A 21028-nucleotide genomic window follows, 5' to 3' on the forward strand; every position below is an offset into this window, starting at 1 on the left:
GCTTTATTGCTCTAATCAGCATTTATCATCTGGAAATTTATATTCGTTTTTGGAGCAACCATTTACAAAAATCACACTCAGAATGAACATTGATTACATACAAACAGAATCTTTTAATTATATAACTTTATTCATCTTAGTATCAACACACACTAACCAAACAACATAAAAAAAAAAACACACTTAGTAACAAATTAGATTTCTTTCATCATACAAAAATGTCAATAAGTAAGTTAATCTATATAAAAAAAAAAAAATCTATAAACATTTTTTTTTTTTTTAACATTGTCTTTCACAGTAAAACTGTCATATTTTGGGACAAGGCATTTCATAGAAAGTGATGACTGTCTTGACACATATCCCTACATTTTTTTCTATGTTAAAAAGGTCTATAACTTTAATCCATCAGCTCAATAAATTATTGAATAAATAGGACTGTTTTCAGAAGGGGTCCATGGTTTCACACCTGGCTGGCAACCTCAGAGTCATCCTCATACAACCTGTCTGGAGTCCTAAGAACCACCCGTTTCTGGGATACCTGGAGGAGAAAAGCAAAGAGAAAAGAGGTCAGTCCATAGGGAAATCTGTTTGCATTGCTTTAACATTCTCGAAACTCGGGAGTGACTGCACAATCAGCAGCTCCGTGATGTTGTCTGAAGGGGTGTCATAAATCTGGGTTACACAACAGCTGGGTCTTAAATCATGGATCTCACAGTGTATTCTTACAACCAGAAATGCAAGCAATTATGGAGCGTATATGCAGAATTTTGTCCCATTTTATCCAAATACTTTCTTAACAACAGAGTCATTGCAAAAGGATAGGAAAGACCAAAGTGTCTCAAAGTTTCTCAGATAATCAGATATTTGAGTAGTAGTCTTCAAGACAAGCCCAGCTGCCTCCGCATTTGAAACACATGACTCTGTAAATCATTGCAGGACATGATATAGGAACGAAGCAATTGTGCGTCTCAGGCAGTGCTGATGTTCCCACGTATGACCTAAACATCTTCAAAGAGACAACCCAAGACCAAATGACTCAATTAACCACTCAAATCATGCATCTGAAAGTTTGTGGTTTTGAATTCCTGTGGTTTCTGAAAAGTTTCAAAATGAGTGAATGTGTGTCATTGCTCAACTCAAGTTCCTCATCTTACTTGTATCCCGAAGGCATTCGTACTCCATCTTAAATTTATTCAGCAGGGAATTTTCAATCATTTGTTATGAGACTTGTTGGTACATGTGCACCGCATTCTCTAGGTGTTCTCTAGAAGTGCACATTTTTGACTGTAGTGTAAATTACCCGACTCCCACCCAAATAATACTGGCACCCACATTCTTGTTTGAGAAACAGTTCGTGTTTGGGATTGATTTAAATCAGTAGGTCTCAAACGATGTGTCGCAACTCAAAAACATGTTCTGATAGGGTCATAGACATCAGTTCTGGGGAAACAATCGTGTCTGAATATGCCTACCTCCATACTACATATGGCATATTTTGTTAGGCTTATACAGTTCTTTTTTATTTCATTGTTTAATTTCAAAACTACTGACAATATACAATCTCTTTACTGTAATGGAGAACTTAGGTTTACTAGTACTCCAATTAGTAGTGGATTACAGTAAAAAGCGTTAGGTCTTTGGGAATGATCTTTCTGACATTTTAACAAAGGACTTTAGTTTGATGAGTGACACCACAGCGTATGCTCAGGTTTTCTGGTGTATTCTTGCCTCCTTATCTACAATCAAATTCAATGCCAAGCAATAGAAAAAAAGCAGCTAACAAAGACACATATCGGTTTCAGCTAGGAACATGCCAGCTATTAAAATGTTGCTCGAGGAGATGCTAAAGTTGGAGAAGAGGTGCATTGGCCAAACAACTTATCTGGCTTTCTCTTGAGAAATAAAGGAGCTAATGGTGCCGGGGCCGCTATCACTGTTTCCTTCCGTCCAATCAAGCTTTTGTCCCTGAGGAATGGAATGCTCACCTACATATCAAGTTCACACACTGTAGCCACCGCAAGCTTGAATGGAAATAAACAGCAGAACAACCTTGACTGCATGTTTTCCCACTAGATTGTCGTATTAATGGGAAAGTTCATGACCGTGAGGAATGGGGAATGAAAACCTGCGTGTGACGATACAAATAAATTCAAAGCAAGCAAATGATACATCTGATGAAGTATTTGCTGCATTTGGAGCAGAGTATGTGAGTGGAGTGTGTAATCACACAATTGTAATTGCAGCCGGTTACCGATCTACTGTAAAGTTATTTCAAAACCTGTCTTTTTATATCAAGATATATATATATATATATATATATATATATATATAAAAAGTAAAATAACGTTTGGGTAGTTTAGGTACTGTTGTGAAGATGATGTGTTAGTATGATGATATAATTGTTCATTGTTCCGAGCTGAGCATAATTAAAACACATATTCACTATAGAAACGTCCGCGACTGTCTGTAATATTCTGTGAACTCCAATGACATTTCCAGGAAAGCACAATTTTAAAATTCCCTGATATTTCCAGTTTATCCATGACTGTGGGAAACCAGAGAGAGTGACATGTTACTCATCATTAGATTTTATTTCCTTGTACTGTATGACAGAGCATCTCATTAATTTTCTGTTTTTATTTTTATAATTAATACAAGTAAATCTGTACTCATTCATCCTCGGTCATTAATTTTCGGTCATCATTTTAATTTTGAATAGTCAATCAGCATTGTAAAACCTAAGGTGATTTTTTTGTTAACATGCAAATTGTTTTATTTATTAATGTATGTAATGCTCAGAATGGAGCAGTAGTAGAGTTTCCTTTGAATATGCGACAACACGCCATTCCTCATACTCGTACGCTACCATTCAAAAGTTAATATTTTTATGCAAGGATGCATTAAATTGGTCGGAAGTGGATTTATATTTCAAAGAAAACTTCCAATTAATCAAATAAAAAAAAAAAAATCATTGTTTCCACAAAAACAAAGCAGCACAAAAACTATTTTCAACACTGACAATATGAAATGTTTCTTAAGCACCAAATCAGCATATTAGAATGATTTCTGAAGGATCGTGTGACACTGAAGATCAAATAATGGTCTCTGAAAATTCGGCTTTGCCATCACAAAATTAGCATTTTAAATATATTCAGATAGAAAACAGTTATTTTAAATTGTAATAATATACAACAGTATTTTCATTTGCATTTTTCATCAAATAAATGCAACCTTGGTGAGCATTAGAGACTTCTATAAAAAACATTTAATAAAACTTTTGAACAGTAGTGTGCACTGATTTAAAATATTGTGTTCTAATGTCTCTGGGCAACCATAAACAACAAACTGACAATTATGATTTGTGTGCAGTTTGCTATTGTGCCATTCCCTACACTAATTCCAATCAAAAGCTCTTTCATAGCTGAACACCACACCTAGATCCAGCAGTGATCTCACTTTGACACAGCAAGAGCATCGAGCCAATCTTCCCCTGTTCCTCAGGCAGGCCTGGGCAGTGCGTAACTGATCTGCCTTTTCTGGAAATTCCTCTCCAAACAGACTGATACTTGACAGAAAGGCGATATAGCTCTATTCTATTTCATAAGGAGCCAAAATAGTCACATATTTGGAGATGTTTCCTTTCTCTTTGCAGGTCAATACATTTTCCGCACATTTATTCTGAGTGACTGTGAGGAAAGCCTATTTACCTGCTGTTCCTGGAACCGGTGGTGCGGGGAAAGCGAAAGTGGGGACTCTTGCCCAGGCGCATTTCGGATGCGGAGCGCACCCTGCCTGTTCCGGTCCAACGAGTGCGGGCGAGGCGGTCGGAGTTGGTTGCGCTGGTGCCATGATTTGAGTTCCTCTGAAACCACCTGCCGTGGCAGGCCTCTGCTAGGATGGTGCGGATACTCTCTTAGCGAAGGAGCCCGTGACAATTTCACGTGGGCGGGTAACATCCTGCAACTTCGCTGCTGGGAAGGCAAAGCCTCACTGTAACAGTACTCATAGTGACCATTAGACGAATAAACAGGCGAAGGGGCCTGGTGGCTTATGTAGGAAGATCTGTCCATTTCCAAGGGGTGACCCCATCCGTCCTCCATGTACCCCCTGGAAAAACTTGGAGAGGACTGGTACTGAGCGTTCTTGTAGAAGTGGGTAGGAGAGCATCTTTGTGGTATGTGGTTGTCATTGAAGCTGGAGTATTGGTATCCGTACTGGAGCTGGTAGGGCCACGGAAGTTCCCCAGGGTGCTCCTGGCAGGGCGAGCTGGCGTAGGACTGCATAGAGTGCTCCGAGTTGCTGTCCTCAGAACTAGAGTAGTACAAAGGGTTTCCTACATTTAGACGTATAGGAGAGTATTCTGATGGTGTCACTGCAAAATCTGTCAACCGTCTCCTGGGGCCCCTTGAGCGCCCACGTTCCCGCTCGGGATCATAAGGGTTGGGTTCAGTGTTGGGAACTCTGTTATGATGAGAAATTAATAGATTTGTCAACATTTGAGATACAATATGTAAAACACATGTGATCTGAACTGTACACTACCACTCAAGAGTTAGGGGGGGTCAGCTTGATTTTTTTTTTTTAAGGAAATTCATATTTTTATATAGCAAGGGTGAATTAAATTGATCAAAAGTGACAGTAAAGACATTTATAATATTACAAATAACAATAAATGCTGTTCTGAACTTTTCAATCATCAAAGAATCCCAAGAAATGTATCACAGTTTACACAAAAATATTAAGCAGTACAACTGTTTTCATCATTTAGTATAATAATAAATGTTTCTTGAGCACAAAATCAGCATATCAGAATGATTTCTGATGGATCACGTGACCCTGAAGACATGAGTAATGGCTACTGAAAATTAATCTCTGCCATCACAGGAATAAGCTACATTTTAAAATACATTAAAACGGTTTGAAAACAGTTTTTATAATTGTAATGATATTTCACAATATCACTCTTTTTATTATATTTTTGATCATAACAATGCAGCATATTACATATATAAATGGGTTATAAATATATAACATATATTCGTATAAAAATAAATAAATAAAAATAATAAATAAGGGTGTGTACCAGCCGTAAACTTTAGAATGGTAGTGTTTGTGAGTAAACTGAGATCAAACCTAAGGGACTGTATCCTGCGCAAGTGCATCTCTGGAGTGGAGGGTGCGCTGCAGGACTGTGTGTGTTTCAGGGCAGCATGGGTGGGTATCTGCAGTGGTATCCCGGCCTCCGCAAGACAGACCTCCAGAGGAGGCAACGTGGGGGTAACAGCAGGACTACTATGCATTGAAATACAAAAACACTTTTTTTTACACTTGTGAAGACGAAACCGAAACAGTACAGCTGTAGTTTTGCTATGACGTACTCTACTGACAACAATACATGTGTTCCATAAATCAACTTAATTGCCATTACAGAAAAGGAGGTGTGGTTATACCCACCCAAAAAATTACTATGTAATGTCTTAATGACCAGGTGAGTCAAAACTGCTTTTCAAAGGTCATAGTCGACATGCGTTTGACATTTAATACTTGCTTTGCACTGTAGAAAATGTAAAGAATAAAAAAGATATATATACCTGGATTTGATGCTACTAGAGTGCTTCTTTTTCTGGTAGGGCTTGTCCAAACTACTCTCCATCCAGGGAGAGTTTTGAATGGGGGCAGGGTCATGCTCTAAGACTGGACTCTGGCATGTGTGCAAATCCTCCAGGGATCGTGGCGGGGTTTGACGAACAGTGGCCTCCAGGGGCTGGTAGGAGGGGACTATAGGTGTATGAGGAGGGGGATGAGAGTTGGTTAGAGGTGGAGGGTGAAGGTCTACAGCAGGAGCAGGAGGCTCTGAAGAAAGCTGGGAAGACAGTTCCTCTGAAACATGGATGAGAGAGATTATTTAATTTAAGGGTTACTGACATGAATATTAACATAATATTTTGTGGTCCAGGGTCACTCACACACACACACACACACACACACACACACACACACACACACACACACACATATATATATATATATATATATATATATATATATAATAACAATAAATAATTATTTGATAATAAAAACCTTTAAATAAACTATAAAAACAATCAATTTTTTTAGGGACTGCCATATCTGAAAAATATCTGAAAAAACACTATTCATAAATATGGTTTTGACTTACCCTCATCCAGCACAGCTGAGTCTGACAACGAGCTATTGTCTGAAGTGCCTTAATATAAAACAGATAAAATAAGAACAAGATGATCTTTGATAATCAAGCTGTTAAGTCATTACATGGTGGAGTAAAGTGAAGAAAAGTAAAAAAAAAAAAAAATTAAAAACTGAAAAAGTAAGTGCTCCTATTAATCACTCACATCCTCTCTGTGTGATCATGCCAGGGCGTGGTGAGGATCGGCCATGTTCCAGTCTCAGCCTGAACACAGCTTCCTGTAGCTCTTTGAGTTTCCTTTCCTCACGCTGGTACTGCTGGAGACGACTCCTCTTCACCGCTTTGCTGAGATGTTCCTCCTGGCACAGTCTCTGGGTCGCCACGTGTATCTGCTGCTGAAGAGCCAGATCAGCCTCCACAGAGCTCAGCACAGAGTCCTGTGTATCATGTTCATCAGATTCAGACTTATTTATACGAACAGTCGATTGTTATCCATGATTTCTGTGAATACAGATTAAGTGTCAGTTCAGGACTTTACCTCAGTTCTATGTAGGATGCTTGGCTCATCTAATTTAAAAGCAGCTCCGATGCGCCGGCGAATCTGAGGGGGCTTCTCTCCAGGTAACAGGGGATAATCTGAGGACAAATGTCCTGTGAGCTCCTAAAACAGAACAGGGAATTGATTAGGGATGCCCTACAATTAAAATTCTGGCTCATAACTGATTTGTTCTTTGTTATTGCTGCCAAAATCAGTCAAGAAGATCTGTAATTTGTCAAATGTAATTTGTAAGTATAATTACATAATCAAACAATTAAGTAAAACAGAAAAAAAAAGTCACAAGCAAGTTATCACGAACAAGCCTTTAACCAGAATTCCTGTTTCTCCAGTATGAAACCTTTCAGCGAGTCGGGACAAGTTACAGCTTTCAACCGCTACATTATGCAAGCCTGTTGTTGAAAGATTCGGTTCTTGCCTGAGCCGTACCGAGAGCTCAACCTGCCAAACTAAACCAGCCATCTATCTTCTCCAAATCCATGCCAGCATACGTTTAGATACAATTCTCTTTGAGACAAAAACCTCAAGCCCACAGCTCTTTAAAAAACCACAATAGAGGTGAAGCCCTTCAAAAACGGATGATACACACTGGCGTGAGATCAGACTTATTGTGACATAAAGGTGTCATCAGACACTGAAGAACACCTGGACAAGCCACAGCAAGTGACTTCAACAGGAAGCAATGATGCATTTCTGTGACTTAACATCTTATCAGGAGGACTAACACACTACAAAGACTCTGGGTCTGAAGATGATGAACCTTTTGGTGACATGCTCACTCAGTCATTGGCTAGACAGAGGTGGGAATGATGTTTTTTTGTTTTTTTATCACATAAACAACCATTAAGCATCCTGCAGCATTTGACACACCTTCTGAAGAAGTTATTTTGGGTGGAAAACTAAACTTCAAAAACACGATGGTATCAGCATGTAGTGGAAGTCCCCTCTAATTCCTGTGTGAAAACTGCCTTGTCTCTCTTCAGGAGTGTTTTGGTGGAGCAATGAGTGTGAACAGTAACTTACAGCCTCTCTGATACAGAGTTTCTTGAGCTCCAGCAAGCACGTCTTCAGCCTGTCCTCCAGAGCTTGCTGCTTGAGTTTCATGACCCGAGTATGAGTATTCACATCCTTCATCACTGTGGTGGGGCTGTCAGGCCCTACAACAAATAAAACACCTTGATGAGGAGCAGCTTCAAGACAATAACAGAAAATCAGCAATTTTATAAAGAACTTTTTTTCAATATGGGTATAGTCAGTATAGATAACTAAATGTTGTTTGTTCTAAATCGTAAACAAATTATGATATAGTATCCTAACAAAAAAACCCAATGATGCCAATTTATAATCAGCGTTTGAGCAAGGGCATATCTCAGAAACTGATCTAGACTTTCAGGAAACAAATACTCATCAACAACTATGATATAATCAAAAATGAAAATGAAGGCTATGACTGGTGGTTTCAGTCTCTGATAATGGCTAAATGAGTGACAACAAAGGATTTATTTCTTCTGTATCCGGTGACTGGAAGCAAACGCCTCTGGCATGTCTGGAGAGCTTATCTACTGAATTCTTCAACGTACATTTTCAATCAATCATGTGACAGCACACAAAGAGATAACTGAGCAATGACCAAAAAAGAAATGTATGAATGCACAGAAAAAAATGTGATTATTAGGTATACATTATGTCCCTTTGTAAGAAACAATTTAGTTCTAGTTTAAAAGGGCTTTTTAAAAACCTGCTATAGTGTGGCTGTGAAAAGTATATAATCTTCCTTTTCAGAATTGAAAACCAACTACTAAAACATGCATTTGTATATGTATGTAAAAAATTACACTACTGTTCAAAAGTTTGGTCAGTATTATTTTTTTCATGTTTAACTAATTCTCATGCGTATCAAGGCTGCCTTTATTTGATATTTATCTATTGATTAAATTTTTTAAATTTTATTTAAGATGGCAAGCTGAATTTTCAGTTATTCCAGTGTCATATGATTTTTCGGACATCATTCTAATATGCTGATTTGATGCTCAAGAAACCTTTTTTTTAAATTATTATTATTAATGTTAAAAAAAGTGGAAACTGTGATGCATTTTTTCAGGCGTCAGAAGAAGACATACTGACCCCATATTTTTGAACAGTGAGTGTATATATAAAATCATTTATACATGTCTATTATAAATAAAATTTTAATTATGTGTTGTGACAAAGTTTTGCTTCCCAAGAGTGATTTAAGAGCATTTTTAACAATTTTAGCTGAACTATACAGTAGAAAAAACAACACGAGGCTGAGTAAATAATGACAGAAATGTCATTTTTGGGTGAACTAACCCTTCAAGCTCACAACCACATGCTATATGGCATAAAATATATAATTGTATAGGCAATGTCTAATAGGCTGAACCTACCAGAATGCAGAATAACCCCACTGTCAGTATCACTGATCTCCTCTTTTCCTTCCATGACAGCTGGTCAAGTGGTCTTCGAAGTGAAAGCCTCGGTTTTCTCTTACTTCACGAGTTCCTAAAAACCAAACACAACTTTTATTACACTCACCAGAGACCAATTTAGCTGTTCAAGCCAAAGTGAACAAAAACTAGTCTCGTGGAACCACTCAGCCCCTCAGCTGTGACGGGTGTCCTGACCCCGAGCCACAGGGGTCAGAGCGGATTCCAGGAGACTGCTCTGGCAAACAATAGTTTTCACAGGGCCACTAAAAATCACAGTCTAACTATGCCTCTCGGCTATGCGCCGTCAGCAGGAGCTCAGGGTGAGCTTTAACTAAGAGGCCATTCAAGTAAATACTCTTCCTTTAAACATCCATCTGTATCTGAATAATGTCCATTTTCCTGGAGGAACAAGGCCGTGCTGTGCTTAAATTACACCACTGGAATGCTCCCAACAGAAGAGGTTAATGAAGAGCGCTGCTATGCCTCATTGCACTCACTTGTAATTAATTAACCTCGATTCACTTCTACAACGGTTTCTCAGACCACTTACAGTTAAAAAGGAATTGCAATTAGCTACAGACTGGTTTTCACATATCTTACATTTACATTTATGGCAAATGCTTTTATATATATATATATATATATATATATATATATATACACGCACATTTATGTACTTGTATATAAAGTGTAATCGTAAAATAAATTAACATGTTAATTAACTATGTATACATATATATTTTTGTGGCATTTCCCAACAATATGTGACATCATGATGCCAAAGTCCAGACCAGCTTGTGACACATATGTTCTGCGTTGTATGACTGATCCAAGAGTCTCGCCGCCAGCTTCCTGTGTCAGTATGTCAAAATGTTATTCTACGTCATGATGACAATCTCCTGAGTAAACTGTGAATATCTACAATTGGAACAATGATTAACAGATGCTAGATATATAATCGGTCAGCTGTGATTTTATTACTTTGAAACTGCAGATGCACTCTTAAGTCGAAGTCATTAACAGTGCAACCTGTCCTTCTCGATATCACAATAGCCTCATGTTTATACGGTTTTATTATAATTATTGTTAACTGTTCTACCAGTAATGAATGAAATATTAAATCCTAACCAATAGTAGTAATTTTTATATTGGGAATCAATTTTTAACTACAGATTTATTTCTGGCTTTTATTATCAGTAATATTATAAAAAACAATAAAATTACTGCAAAGTTGTTTTATTTTTGTCTTTGTTTTAGGCTATAACTTTTAAGTTAACATTTCTAAGTTGGTGTTATTTATCAGTGGACTCAATATTAAAGAAGTCATAACTGATCAAGCAAAAAAAATCAATCCGATGTTTCGAAAAAGCAGAATTAAAACACATTCAACTAACTGCAAAAACTGTTACTTGTTATAATTACAACTATCATATCGATATCACACAACCAGTGAGAACATTCTCTTAAAAAAAGAAAAGAAAAAGAAGGCTCTAAGCATTTAGCTGTGCTTGTATGATAACTTATATGATAAACTACAGTCAATATCACATTAAAGTACTCACATATTGTAAAACAGTGATCCCTCTTAAAGTATAAGTGTATCCAGCAAACAAAATCAGTCGATTTCCAAGAGAGGTCTAGCTCCACACTGCACTCCAACTCTGGATGAGCACCGGTAGGAGTTCGTACTGTGAAATGAACCTGGGCGCGTCTTGCACATACCTCTGTGTGTGTGTGTGTGTTTGTGAGAGATATCACAGCGTCACACCTCTTGTACACACTTGACAAAGGCTATAATAACTCCCCCTGTTGTCGTTGTTATCAGCATGTGCACATACAATTATGAAGCAAGTGATGAAATCACACCATAAAAGTGTAAACAAGGTGTCTAAGTCAAGACCACAATGAGAATCTTAAACTCAAAATGTAATTCAAATTTTGAAATAAACAATAGGCTTTTCACATTTTAAATAGTTAACCCTGGGTTATCTTACTTGATGTAAGAGTGGACAGAATGGACTTTTCGGACTACAAATGTAAGAATGAAATGGTGCCTTCTTTTCTCCAATTCACGTGTTTTCTGTCACTGATATTTTTTCCACTTAAATGCAGAAACGACTGTTTATATAACAAAAGAGCAGTGTTTCATAACCCCAGGTAAAACGTGGTGCTAACCCTGCTTCTTAATTACAAGTGTGAAACGTTCATTTACCCAGGGGTTAAAACCAGGGTTTAGAATAAAGATAATCCAGGGTTAAGGGCAGTGTGAAAAGCCCTAATACAAGTTTTGAACAAATGAAATGTTACACGAATAAGAAATATTTGAAATTGAACAATATTTCTGGGTCACTAATCAAATAAGCAAAATTGTGACATTGATCATGTGAGCTCCTTTGTACAGACAGCCAGATGTTCATCCATCAAGAGATCAAGGATCTTCTAAATTCATGCTTAAGAATATGATCAAGTTTTTATAAAAACTTGAGGAGTTTATGCAGTTCAAATGTTGCTACTGAAGCAAAAGGGTGAAAAAACGTCTGAGCATTTTGACATGCATTTAATTTTTTTGCTTTAGCTTTTCACTTAAATTGGTATGACGATAAAAATATTTGCAATGGAAAATTGTATTAAATGGGGAAACAAATGCAAAAATTATTTTTGCTAGTGGTCTCAGACTTTCAGCCTCTGCATAGGCCTTCAGATCAGTGTTTTATGAGATCCTGCTGCCCCCTAATGGTGATACTTAGGCCAACAACATTTTCAAACCATTAGCCTATTTACAAGAACTCACATGGATTACATTAACATTCAGTACAAAAAATGAATTACGGTAATCTGGATTTTTTTTTTTTTTTGAGTACCTCAATTCACCATTTGCCTTTAAGCTAACCAATTAATGCAAAGTTATAATACCACACAAGCAAGCAAACAAACTCCTTGTTCAATGACATTCTTTTAACAGTACTGTAATGCAAATGCTGTTGTCATGCATACAGTTACCTCAGTGAGGCATTGTGTAGACACTCATTCCACTCTAACATTCTGACCCAATAGGAAACCAACCCACACACAGATGTCAGAGGAAGGCTTCTCCAGAGTACTGTGGGAGACGCTGCACCTGCTGCTCTCATGCATCGTTCACATACATTCAGGATCCTTGTTCTCACACTGGCTCTCCAAGAATGCCAGTTAAACGCCTATAGGAGCCACCACGGCTGCCAGACAGGATAGTATCCTATCACCCAAGGAAACACGACTGCTGGAGCATACCAGTATCTGGTTTCACAACCAGTCTACACCATTACTCTGTGTCCAAAAACCCCCCAAAAAGACTAGGAATGGGAAGGTCACTTTGCATATTTGAGTACTCAAATGTAAATGAACTAAGCCATGGGCATTATTATTTTTTATAACAAATCACCAAAATAAGGTGACAAATTTTCCAACTTCCATCAGATTGAAAGGGGTGGTGTAAAAATAAAGCATGTAAACATTTGAATTTGACTACTTCCTCAATTTCATTAAAAAATACATTGTGCACATGACAAGCCGTGATTCACATACGTTTTCATCACACAAACTTTCTCATGTCTTACAAACTGCTCAGTGGACGAGATAAATGTGAGACAAAAATGACAATTATAAATTTTAAAAAAAATCTAAAGGATCTGGCCCAAAGACTGACTAAAATTCTGCCAATTTCTTAGTCCCTAATTTGTTTATCTTGACATCAAACAAAGATAGCATAAAAACAATATGGTTAAATTAGGATCATGTCAGCTTTTTAAAAGTTTTCAGCCTTCAAAAACAACACAAAGCACCATTAAAGTATCATAAAGATTCATAAGCTGTGGTGTAGATCAGGTTTCCTGGGTCCATACAAATTAGAAATAAAGTCATATAGGTTTAGAACAACATAAGGGTTAAAAAAAAATTGCTGGCAGAATGCAGAAATCAGTACTTGTCTTTGCCTAACATAACCATGGGCTGGGCTCCACAAACACTGACCTCTCAACTGACCAGATTTAGCCACAAGACTTATGTGGGAAGTAATTTAGTTTTCTGGATCATTTTATTTGTGTCAAAACAAACTGCAAAGGGACTTCCCTGCTAGAAGATACTGTAGGCATAAATGTGCTATTTTAGACAAATCAGGCGAACACAGCTGATATTTAGTTGGGAAATTTCCAAGAACTGCTTTTAAGCAGTAAATGCACAATGGATGATTAAAAAAACAACGACAGATGATTAGTGTTTTTTTATCTGGCACTAGATGATTCTAGGATTGTTTTTATCTTCCTGTAGCTTTATACCACAGCCTGCTATTAAGAGAGCTATGAGTCTTGGGTCATGTCAAATGTGCATGTGAATGTTATGTAGCAGCAAAGTCTGCATAGCATCAATGGGTCACAAATCTAAACTAGAAAACTGTGATCGAATATATATATTGTTTATTTAATGCAACATCCACTGGATTTCCATAGGATTAGCTGTCTAAAAGTTAAAGCTGATATTGTATGGAAGCCTGCAGATTCATATCACGCCTCCTCCCGGGGATGTGGGATATGTTGGATTAGCACGTATGGGAGCCGGAGAGGGTTTTATTATTGTGGGGATCTCCCCCATCCTGCCCATTCAGACAGGGAGCTCAGGCACGCTGGGAACACCAGTGAACTGTGACGGCTGCATGTTAACCTTTACTTAGGACCTGTCTACACCAGGCACAAAATAAATAAAAAAATAAAATGAGGAGAAGAAAAAGTTCTATAAAAGGTCGAGTTTTACTTGATTTACATTTAGATTCAGAAAAAACATACTGAAATTTGCCATTATATGAAAGGGAATACAGATTGTCAAAACATTACACGCATACTGTTTAAAAGTTTTAAATGTCTCTTAGGCTCACCAAAGCTACATTTATTTGATCAAAAAAACAGTTAAACAGTAATATTGTGAAATATTATTACAATTTAAAATAACTGTTTTCTATTTTAATATATTTTAAAATGTTATTTACTCTTGTGGTGGCAAAGCCGCATTATTCCAGTCTGCAGTGTCACATGATCCTTCAGAAATCATTCTAATATGTTGATTTGTTGCTCAAGAAACATTTCTTATCATGATCAATGTTGAAAACAGTAGTGCTGTTTAATATTTTTGTAACAAATCTTTATCTTTTCACATTTAATCAATAATGCATTCCTGTTGAACAAAACTTTTAAACGTTAGTGTAATACATAGCCTATAACTTATCAGTGTAGTCTATGTAATATCAGGTTATGACTACATAACAAAAATCTATATTTAGGCATTAATCTCACTAATGTTATGTATGATATTGCATGCACAATGTAAAAAGTGGAATATGCATATGATCTGACCCTACTTTCATTAAAAAAGTCAAGTTGATTCAGTCATTATAAATAATACCACTATAATACATTAGACTTGAATTAAGCACATCTTTAGTTTAGCAGACAAAACTTTTTGTACAGTTTAAAGTGTCAGCATAAAAACAATGACTACAAGGCTAAACTTAATTACAGTCTAACAACTGCACTGTATAAAATTACAATGGAGGTATCTGATAGTGTAGCACAGCAATCTAAAGCCTAGCGTGTGAACAGAAAAAAGATGTTACACTTAAGACGACGGATTAGGACAAATAGTTACAGAAAAGAAGAAAATGGAGTTGTGTCAAAACAACATTCCACAAACCATTTTGTGACACTGAAAAAACATTGCTATCTTTAAGCATGAGGAAATGTTACATTTAGCCTTAATAGGAATAGGAAGGGCCTCAAACTTGGTCCTAAATATACACTCTGTGGGTCAATGTCAGTAATTACTGACTTGTAATTACTCCAAACTCCAAAACAGCATCCATAGTATAGACACTGCATAATTAAAGCTTTGGTAAGTGAGACCGAGAAGGAATAAGGATGTTGAGGCCTGTGAACACCAACACCGCACCCTGGCATTTGGTACTTGTGTGGCTGCAGGGCTCCCTTTTGGCAGAAATTGGATGTAAAGTGGAAATTGGTTTCAAATGAGCCAAAGCACAGATGGATTCTTTGATGTGAACTGACGTGTCGTGCGCTGTACCACCAGTACTGCAGAGCAGCACGGATCCCTCAGGCTGCAAACCCCAGGAGTACTTTCTCTCCATATATTCATTACAACTGCGGCAAGACTGAGCAGATGAAACGGACCTCACAGATCCTGGCTTAACTGACTCTGCTTCACTGGGCGGAATTGTCTGCTATTGGAAAATGTTTGTGGCTAGTTCACCCGGGACATAGCACACATTTGACTATAATCATTATAATAGGAAAATAGCGGAATAATATCAGAAAAAAAACTTTGAAGAACACATTAAAGGGAAATTCTGGCTTTAATCAACACTGCATGTGGCACTATGTTGATTACTATTAAAATTTTGACTTGCCCTCCTCTTTTCTTTAAAAAGAAAAAGATGCAAAAATCTGTTCAACAATGAGGCACTTACAATGGAAATGAGTGGGGCCCCAAAAAAAAGAAGAAAAAAAAGGAAAAGTCTCTTCAGTGTAACATCACATCCAATTATACATTTGTTTTGCCACGACAATGCAATGACTAAAATCCTAACAAAGAAAAAGTGATAAGAACAAGTTTACAGTTATATGCTCCACATTTGTTTTTAAATTCACCAAAAAATTGCCCCATTTCTTTTCATTGCAAATGCTTCCCTACAACCTTGATAATTAACTGTCTGTAACCAAAATGAACTGTCATGGCAATCAACATTATGCTGCAAATGCTGTCGATTGAACTTAACTTACTGTTATTTATTTCTTTAAAAGTAAATTATATTCTGCATGTTCACAGTAGAATATTTCTGTCAGGAATAAACAGGGCAGCATTGCACTGATGTTCTTTTATCTATTACTCATGAATACAATATCTTGTTTTAATCATCCTCTTTATTCAAGAGGAAGTGCAGTGTTTCTTTGAAATCAGTGTGTTATGGTTACACATATGGCTTTAGTCGGTTCCTGTTTAGTCTTTGTGTCATTGCACAGGACAGCAGATAAAATATCTATCTACTGTTCTGTGTGGTGACGCATGTGTAACAGTAATGCAGTTTAATAAAAAGCTATTTCTGACTAATTCTTTCAGGTTCACAAGACTTGAATGATGCTGGATGTATTAGTTTATAAGAAAGGACACCACTCGGAATGACGTGACCCTTCGGCGGCAATGCACGCATAGTCCTTTGCTCTGCTCACTTTGTCAGAAATTGTATATATCCTGTCAGTAAATTTTGAACCACTTCTTATTAAGCTCACTATGAGTACCCCAGCAGTCTAGGACGGCCGGAAAAGAGAGAGTGAACAATCGCCAATAAAGAAAAAAATTCAAAGATTCCACCATCTCCAGAGAGGATCTCGACGCTGCTATAGCTAACGGTATCAAGCTAGCGCTTAAAGACCAACAAAGTACTCTCGATTTGGTAGTGGCTTCGACTGTAAGAGAAGCGATAGACTCTGTACTGACCCCAGCACTCCTTGATCTACATTTGGATATACTAACGACCAATGATTCTGTAAAAGAGCTAAAAGCAGAAGTTGAAAAGCTAGCCATCGTGGCGAAACAGACACGTGACCGGGTCAATTCCGTTCAAGCAGCTGCACGTGAAGATAGGAGGAGAGTCACAAACTTAAGAAATCAGATGGAGCAACTCACCGAAAAAATAACAGACATTGAAGACAGGAGCAGGAGAAATCTCTGGCTTCCTCAGAGCTAATCTTTCCAAGTGGATCCCTTCACTGAAAGGCCGTGACATCGAGATTGACCGGCCCATCGCGTGTATGACGGAAGGAAAAACTCAGATCGGCCGCGTACTCTCATCTTCCGTGTACTAAGGTGATATGACAGATCGGCGATCCTGAAAGGTGCTCGGCAGGCATATCCGGTGAAATATACGCAGGACAATGTCACGCTACTATTTTTTCCCGACTTTAGTCCAGCCACAACTACCAAGAAAAAGAGCTTTAATCCAGTCTTGAAGAAGATGACAGCACTTAGTCTCCAGCCCTTCCTCACCCATCCGGCGGTAATTAAACTACAGCATAAAGGTGAGCAGATGATGTTCGACTCTCCTCAAAAGGCAGAGGATTTTGTTACTTCACTGTCACTGAAGACGTATTCTGCAGCACTACACAGCAGCGGGAAGGCATCAGCTACCGTCTCCATCCTCTCAGCTCAACGGGAGAAAATTAACGATGAGGTCTGTGGTGATCCTAACTGCCCTGAAGAGGACAATAACAAGGTGGCCATGGACACTTGTTCATTTCTTTTTGGAATCTTGCCCCTGCCCTGTACGTTCGTCCACTGATTGGTAAATAATAATGATTTATTTTCTTTATTTTTCTTTATTATTATTATTATTATTATTCGGGCTGATGGAGAGCAGGTTCAATCACTACGCTTTTGGCTCAGTGGGCCTTTGGGGACATGTCTTGCATTGAAGTGGACTGGTCACGCATCAACATTTGTTTCTGTTGTTTATGCAGACCTGCACTCTCGGTAATGTGCGGTCTGCTTTGGTTTTTATACGCAGTTGTTTGTCGTTCCTTGTTTTTGCTTTTTTTCTATGCCCTTCAACAGACATCAATACTTTTATTTATTCTGCTTTTCTTTTAAAAGGACTATGCATCTAGGTGGATTGGTATCCAGGATACATACTAATGTTTACATGTCACTGGCAGTACGGCATTGCTTTTGTTTCTCTTCACTTAGACAGAATCTTGGCATTGCGAGCACACAATGCATGTTCTGAATATCTTATCATTGAATGTGAATGGCCTAAATTCTCCTATTAAGTGTACCCGGATATTAGAATATTTGCACCGTAAATCGATTTCCTGTGCCCTGATACAAGAGTCTCAGTTAAAACAATGCGATGTGGCACGTTTTCAAAACAAGTATTACAAACTGGCAGCCTTCTCTTGTGCTCGTAATAAAACTAAAGGGGTGCTTATCTTAGTCGATAGGAAGTTACATTTAACTATTGAACATACCGGGAATAATGATGAAGGTAGATTTGTTTTTATACGCTGTAAAATACATAATGACAGGTTGGCACTGGTCTCCATTTACTGCCCGAATGAGACAGACAGTGCATTTTTCACGAATATTTCCAATATATTACTTGAACAGATTGTTATTTAGTGATGGGTGGTGATTTTAATGCTGTTTTAAATCCTGCACTGGATAAATCTCACCCTGATACTACAGCTAACCCATCCTCTAAGTTATTGAATAAATTTATCACTGAACTTAATGTAATCGATCTTTGGAGAATCCAGAATACTACATCTAAGGACTTCACTTTTTTTTTCTAAAAAGGGTGGAACGTCTGATGGGAGGATCTTTCAAATTTTGTAACAACACACCCTTATGGCACAACTTACATTTTTTATGTTGAGGTCGGCCATTTGTCCAGCCCTCTTGGTCTACATTGGGTAGAAACACATGTGGTGACTTATATGATAACCAGGGACTCTGCTCACTTCAAGAACTAAGAACTAAGTTTTGTTTACCAGCATCATCATATTCTGTCTTTTTTCAGTTACGTTCTGCTCTCAAGGCCTATGGAGTTCCCTGGGCATCCCCTATTTCCTCTCATCCTATATGGGATTGGATCACACCACCCTCTGGTCGGCCATCTGTTTCTCTAATATATAGTAAACTTAATGATCACACTGCAAAGTCTCTTTCTATTAAATCTATCTGGAATCGTGAATTAACAGATTCTGATTTATCGATCGACTGGGAGAGGGTGTGGTCTAATCTAATCTTAACTTCTAAAAACTTTGCTAATCAACTTATCCATTTCAAAGTCATCCACTGAGCATACACAACTCCTTATAAGAGGTTTAAAATTAAACTGCCATCGACCTATAACTGTCATATCTGTAACACTGTATCAGCAGGTACGTTTCTCCACATGTTTTGGGAATGTCCAATTGTTGTCAATCTATGGACTCATGTGAATTCTGTTTTGTCCTTTTTACTACAAATTGAAATTGAAATTGTTGATGGTGTGTCTGTTGCTCCCCCCTCCCTGTTGTTTGTTTGAATGGATGTTGTTTTGTTGATTTGAAAAAATAAAAAGTTGATCACATAAAAAAGAAAAAGAAAAGAAAGGACACCACTCAATCACTTTTCTATACTGACTGTTTTGATTTGTATTACTGATATCATACAGTACAATGTATTTTATATGGGAAGGAAGGTATAGTCATCGCTCTATGTTGACATACGAGCCCGGAAGAATTTAGAATAAAATAACACATTAAAAACAACAGATTTGTGAAAGTCAAATCCAATATAATGTGCTGCCGCACAAACGAACGAAATAGAAACATCACTACAGCGCCTGTCATTGTATTAGGCCACATCCAGAGGTGCTAATGAGAGCCTTAAAACTGAGCTGTCGGCAGCAAACAATACACACACACTGCTTGGCTCCGGTTTGGCCGACCCTGGCTATGAACACACAAAGCCACAGATTCCAGGGCTATTCACGTTCAGTGGTCTACACACCTCCCTCTGATGCCGGCCCACTCAAATCCCCCTTGATGCTCTGAATCACACTGATCACTGGATTCCAAAGCATCACACAAGGACAAATTGTTCAGTTCTCTTTCTTACACAAGGAACAGCACCTGAACAATAAAATTAGACTACAGAGCATTGACTTTATTACTTAAAAGCTAAACTTGCAGTTCTGACCTGTTTTGAGTCTGACTGACCTAGTTCATGTGTCTTTATAAGCATTAAACCAAACCCCTGTTGCAGAAATGAGTGTTCCCAGATGAATAAATGAATGGTGTGTAAAATAATATCCACCTTTAGACAATGAAACAATATAAGCATGTGATTCTCACGCCACAGCTAAAATAACTGCGCAGGTTTTTTTCCTCCTTGGGTTCTAAACAAAGCTTTACAACTTCTCTACACTGTCCACACAAATATCATACTTCCATATAAACAATAATCACAAGTGCTTACTAACTTCACACTGTTAAAATGTTTTCATTAGTATAACATCCTTGTTCCCATACATTCTGCGTTTCACACTACAATACAATTTTGTCATTTCTTTATAACTTTAGGAGTTACTAGATTTTAAAAATCTGATTTTCTGAGTTACTAGTTCAATTTGAAGAGGTCAAAAAGCGAAAAGGATGCATCACTGCAGGTTGTGTGATGGTATCGCTTTGATTTTACTTAAAAGTTTAAGGCAGCAACTTAATGAACAAAATCTGAATGAATGTATTTTGCTGTATCTTCTAGAATCATTAAAATAGGAGAATGTCGGGTTAATGTTACTTTGTTCAGTTTCGTTCAGTAACTCGTTCGAAACTACGCTGAAGTAAATATATAGTTTTTAACTTTTCTGTATAGATGTCCAACTTTGAATAGTTATAAAGAGTTTGAATAGGCTACTTGCAAAACTTTGGTTTAAGTAGCTGTGCTGTATAAACTCATTTTTTATCTGGTACGCTGCGTTAGTTAAGGCTATGCGTAGATATTATCTATTAAGGAAAATATTACCATACCTTTTGTCGTCATAACAGGAAAACCTACGCAGAGTCGTCAAATCTTTACGCAATGCATTATCATGGGATATTATTTATCCACGCTTTCTCCAGCGCCGCATTCCAAATTGATGTAAGAGAGACTCTGAAGAATGGACGATACCAAACCACGCGAACGAGGGGTGTTGCGTCTCAAGGTAGAATCTCGTTGATGGTTCTGACAATAGAAATAACATTTAAAAGAAATTCGTAATGCAGCAAAGTTAAC

At 37.6% G+C, this 21028-nt stretch overlaps 1 protein-coding gene across 3 annotated transcripts; it reads right to left on the bottom strand.

Moving 5' to 3' along the window:
* Window positions 1-22: 22 nt before the first annotated feature.
* inavab (innate immunity activator b) lies at window positions 23-20908 on the bottom strand. Of its 3 annotated transcripts, none has more exons than XM_058792448.1 (10): window positions 10735-11076; window positions 9131-9245; window positions 7746-7879; window positions 6705-6827; window positions 6372-6603; window positions 6179-6226; window positions 5592-5880; window positions 5134-5289; window positions 3708-4461; window positions 23-538 (listed from the first exon to the last, which is right to left on the bottom strand). In XM_058792448.1, the coding sequence occupies exons 2-10, from the start codon at window positions 9183-9185 to the stop codon at window positions 461-463; spliced, it is 1869 nt and encodes a 622-aa protein (XP_058648431.1). In that variant the 5' UTR covers window positions 9186-9245; window positions 10735-11076; the 3' UTR covers window positions 23-460. The 3 variants fall into 3 exon arrangements, with proteins under 3 accessions (XP_058648431.1, XP_058648430.1, XP_058648429.1); XM_058792447.1 differs by lacking the exon at window positions 10735-11076 and adding an exon at window positions 20782-20908 and having other exon boundaries at window positions 27-538; window positions 5134-5292; XM_058792446.1 differs by having other exon boundaries at window positions 27-538; window positions 5134-5292; window positions 10735-11073.
* Window positions 20909-21028: the final 120 nt, after the last annotated feature.

Source organism: Onychostoma macrolepis, chromosome 11 (genome assembly GCF_012432095.1).
Source record: "Onychostoma macrolepis isolate SWU-2019 chromosome 11, ASM1243209v1, whole genome shotgun sequence".
In the NCBI taxonomy this organism is placed as follows: domain Eukaryota; kingdom Metazoa; phylum Chordata; class Actinopteri; order Cypriniformes; family Cyprinidae; genus Onychostoma; species Onychostoma macrolepis.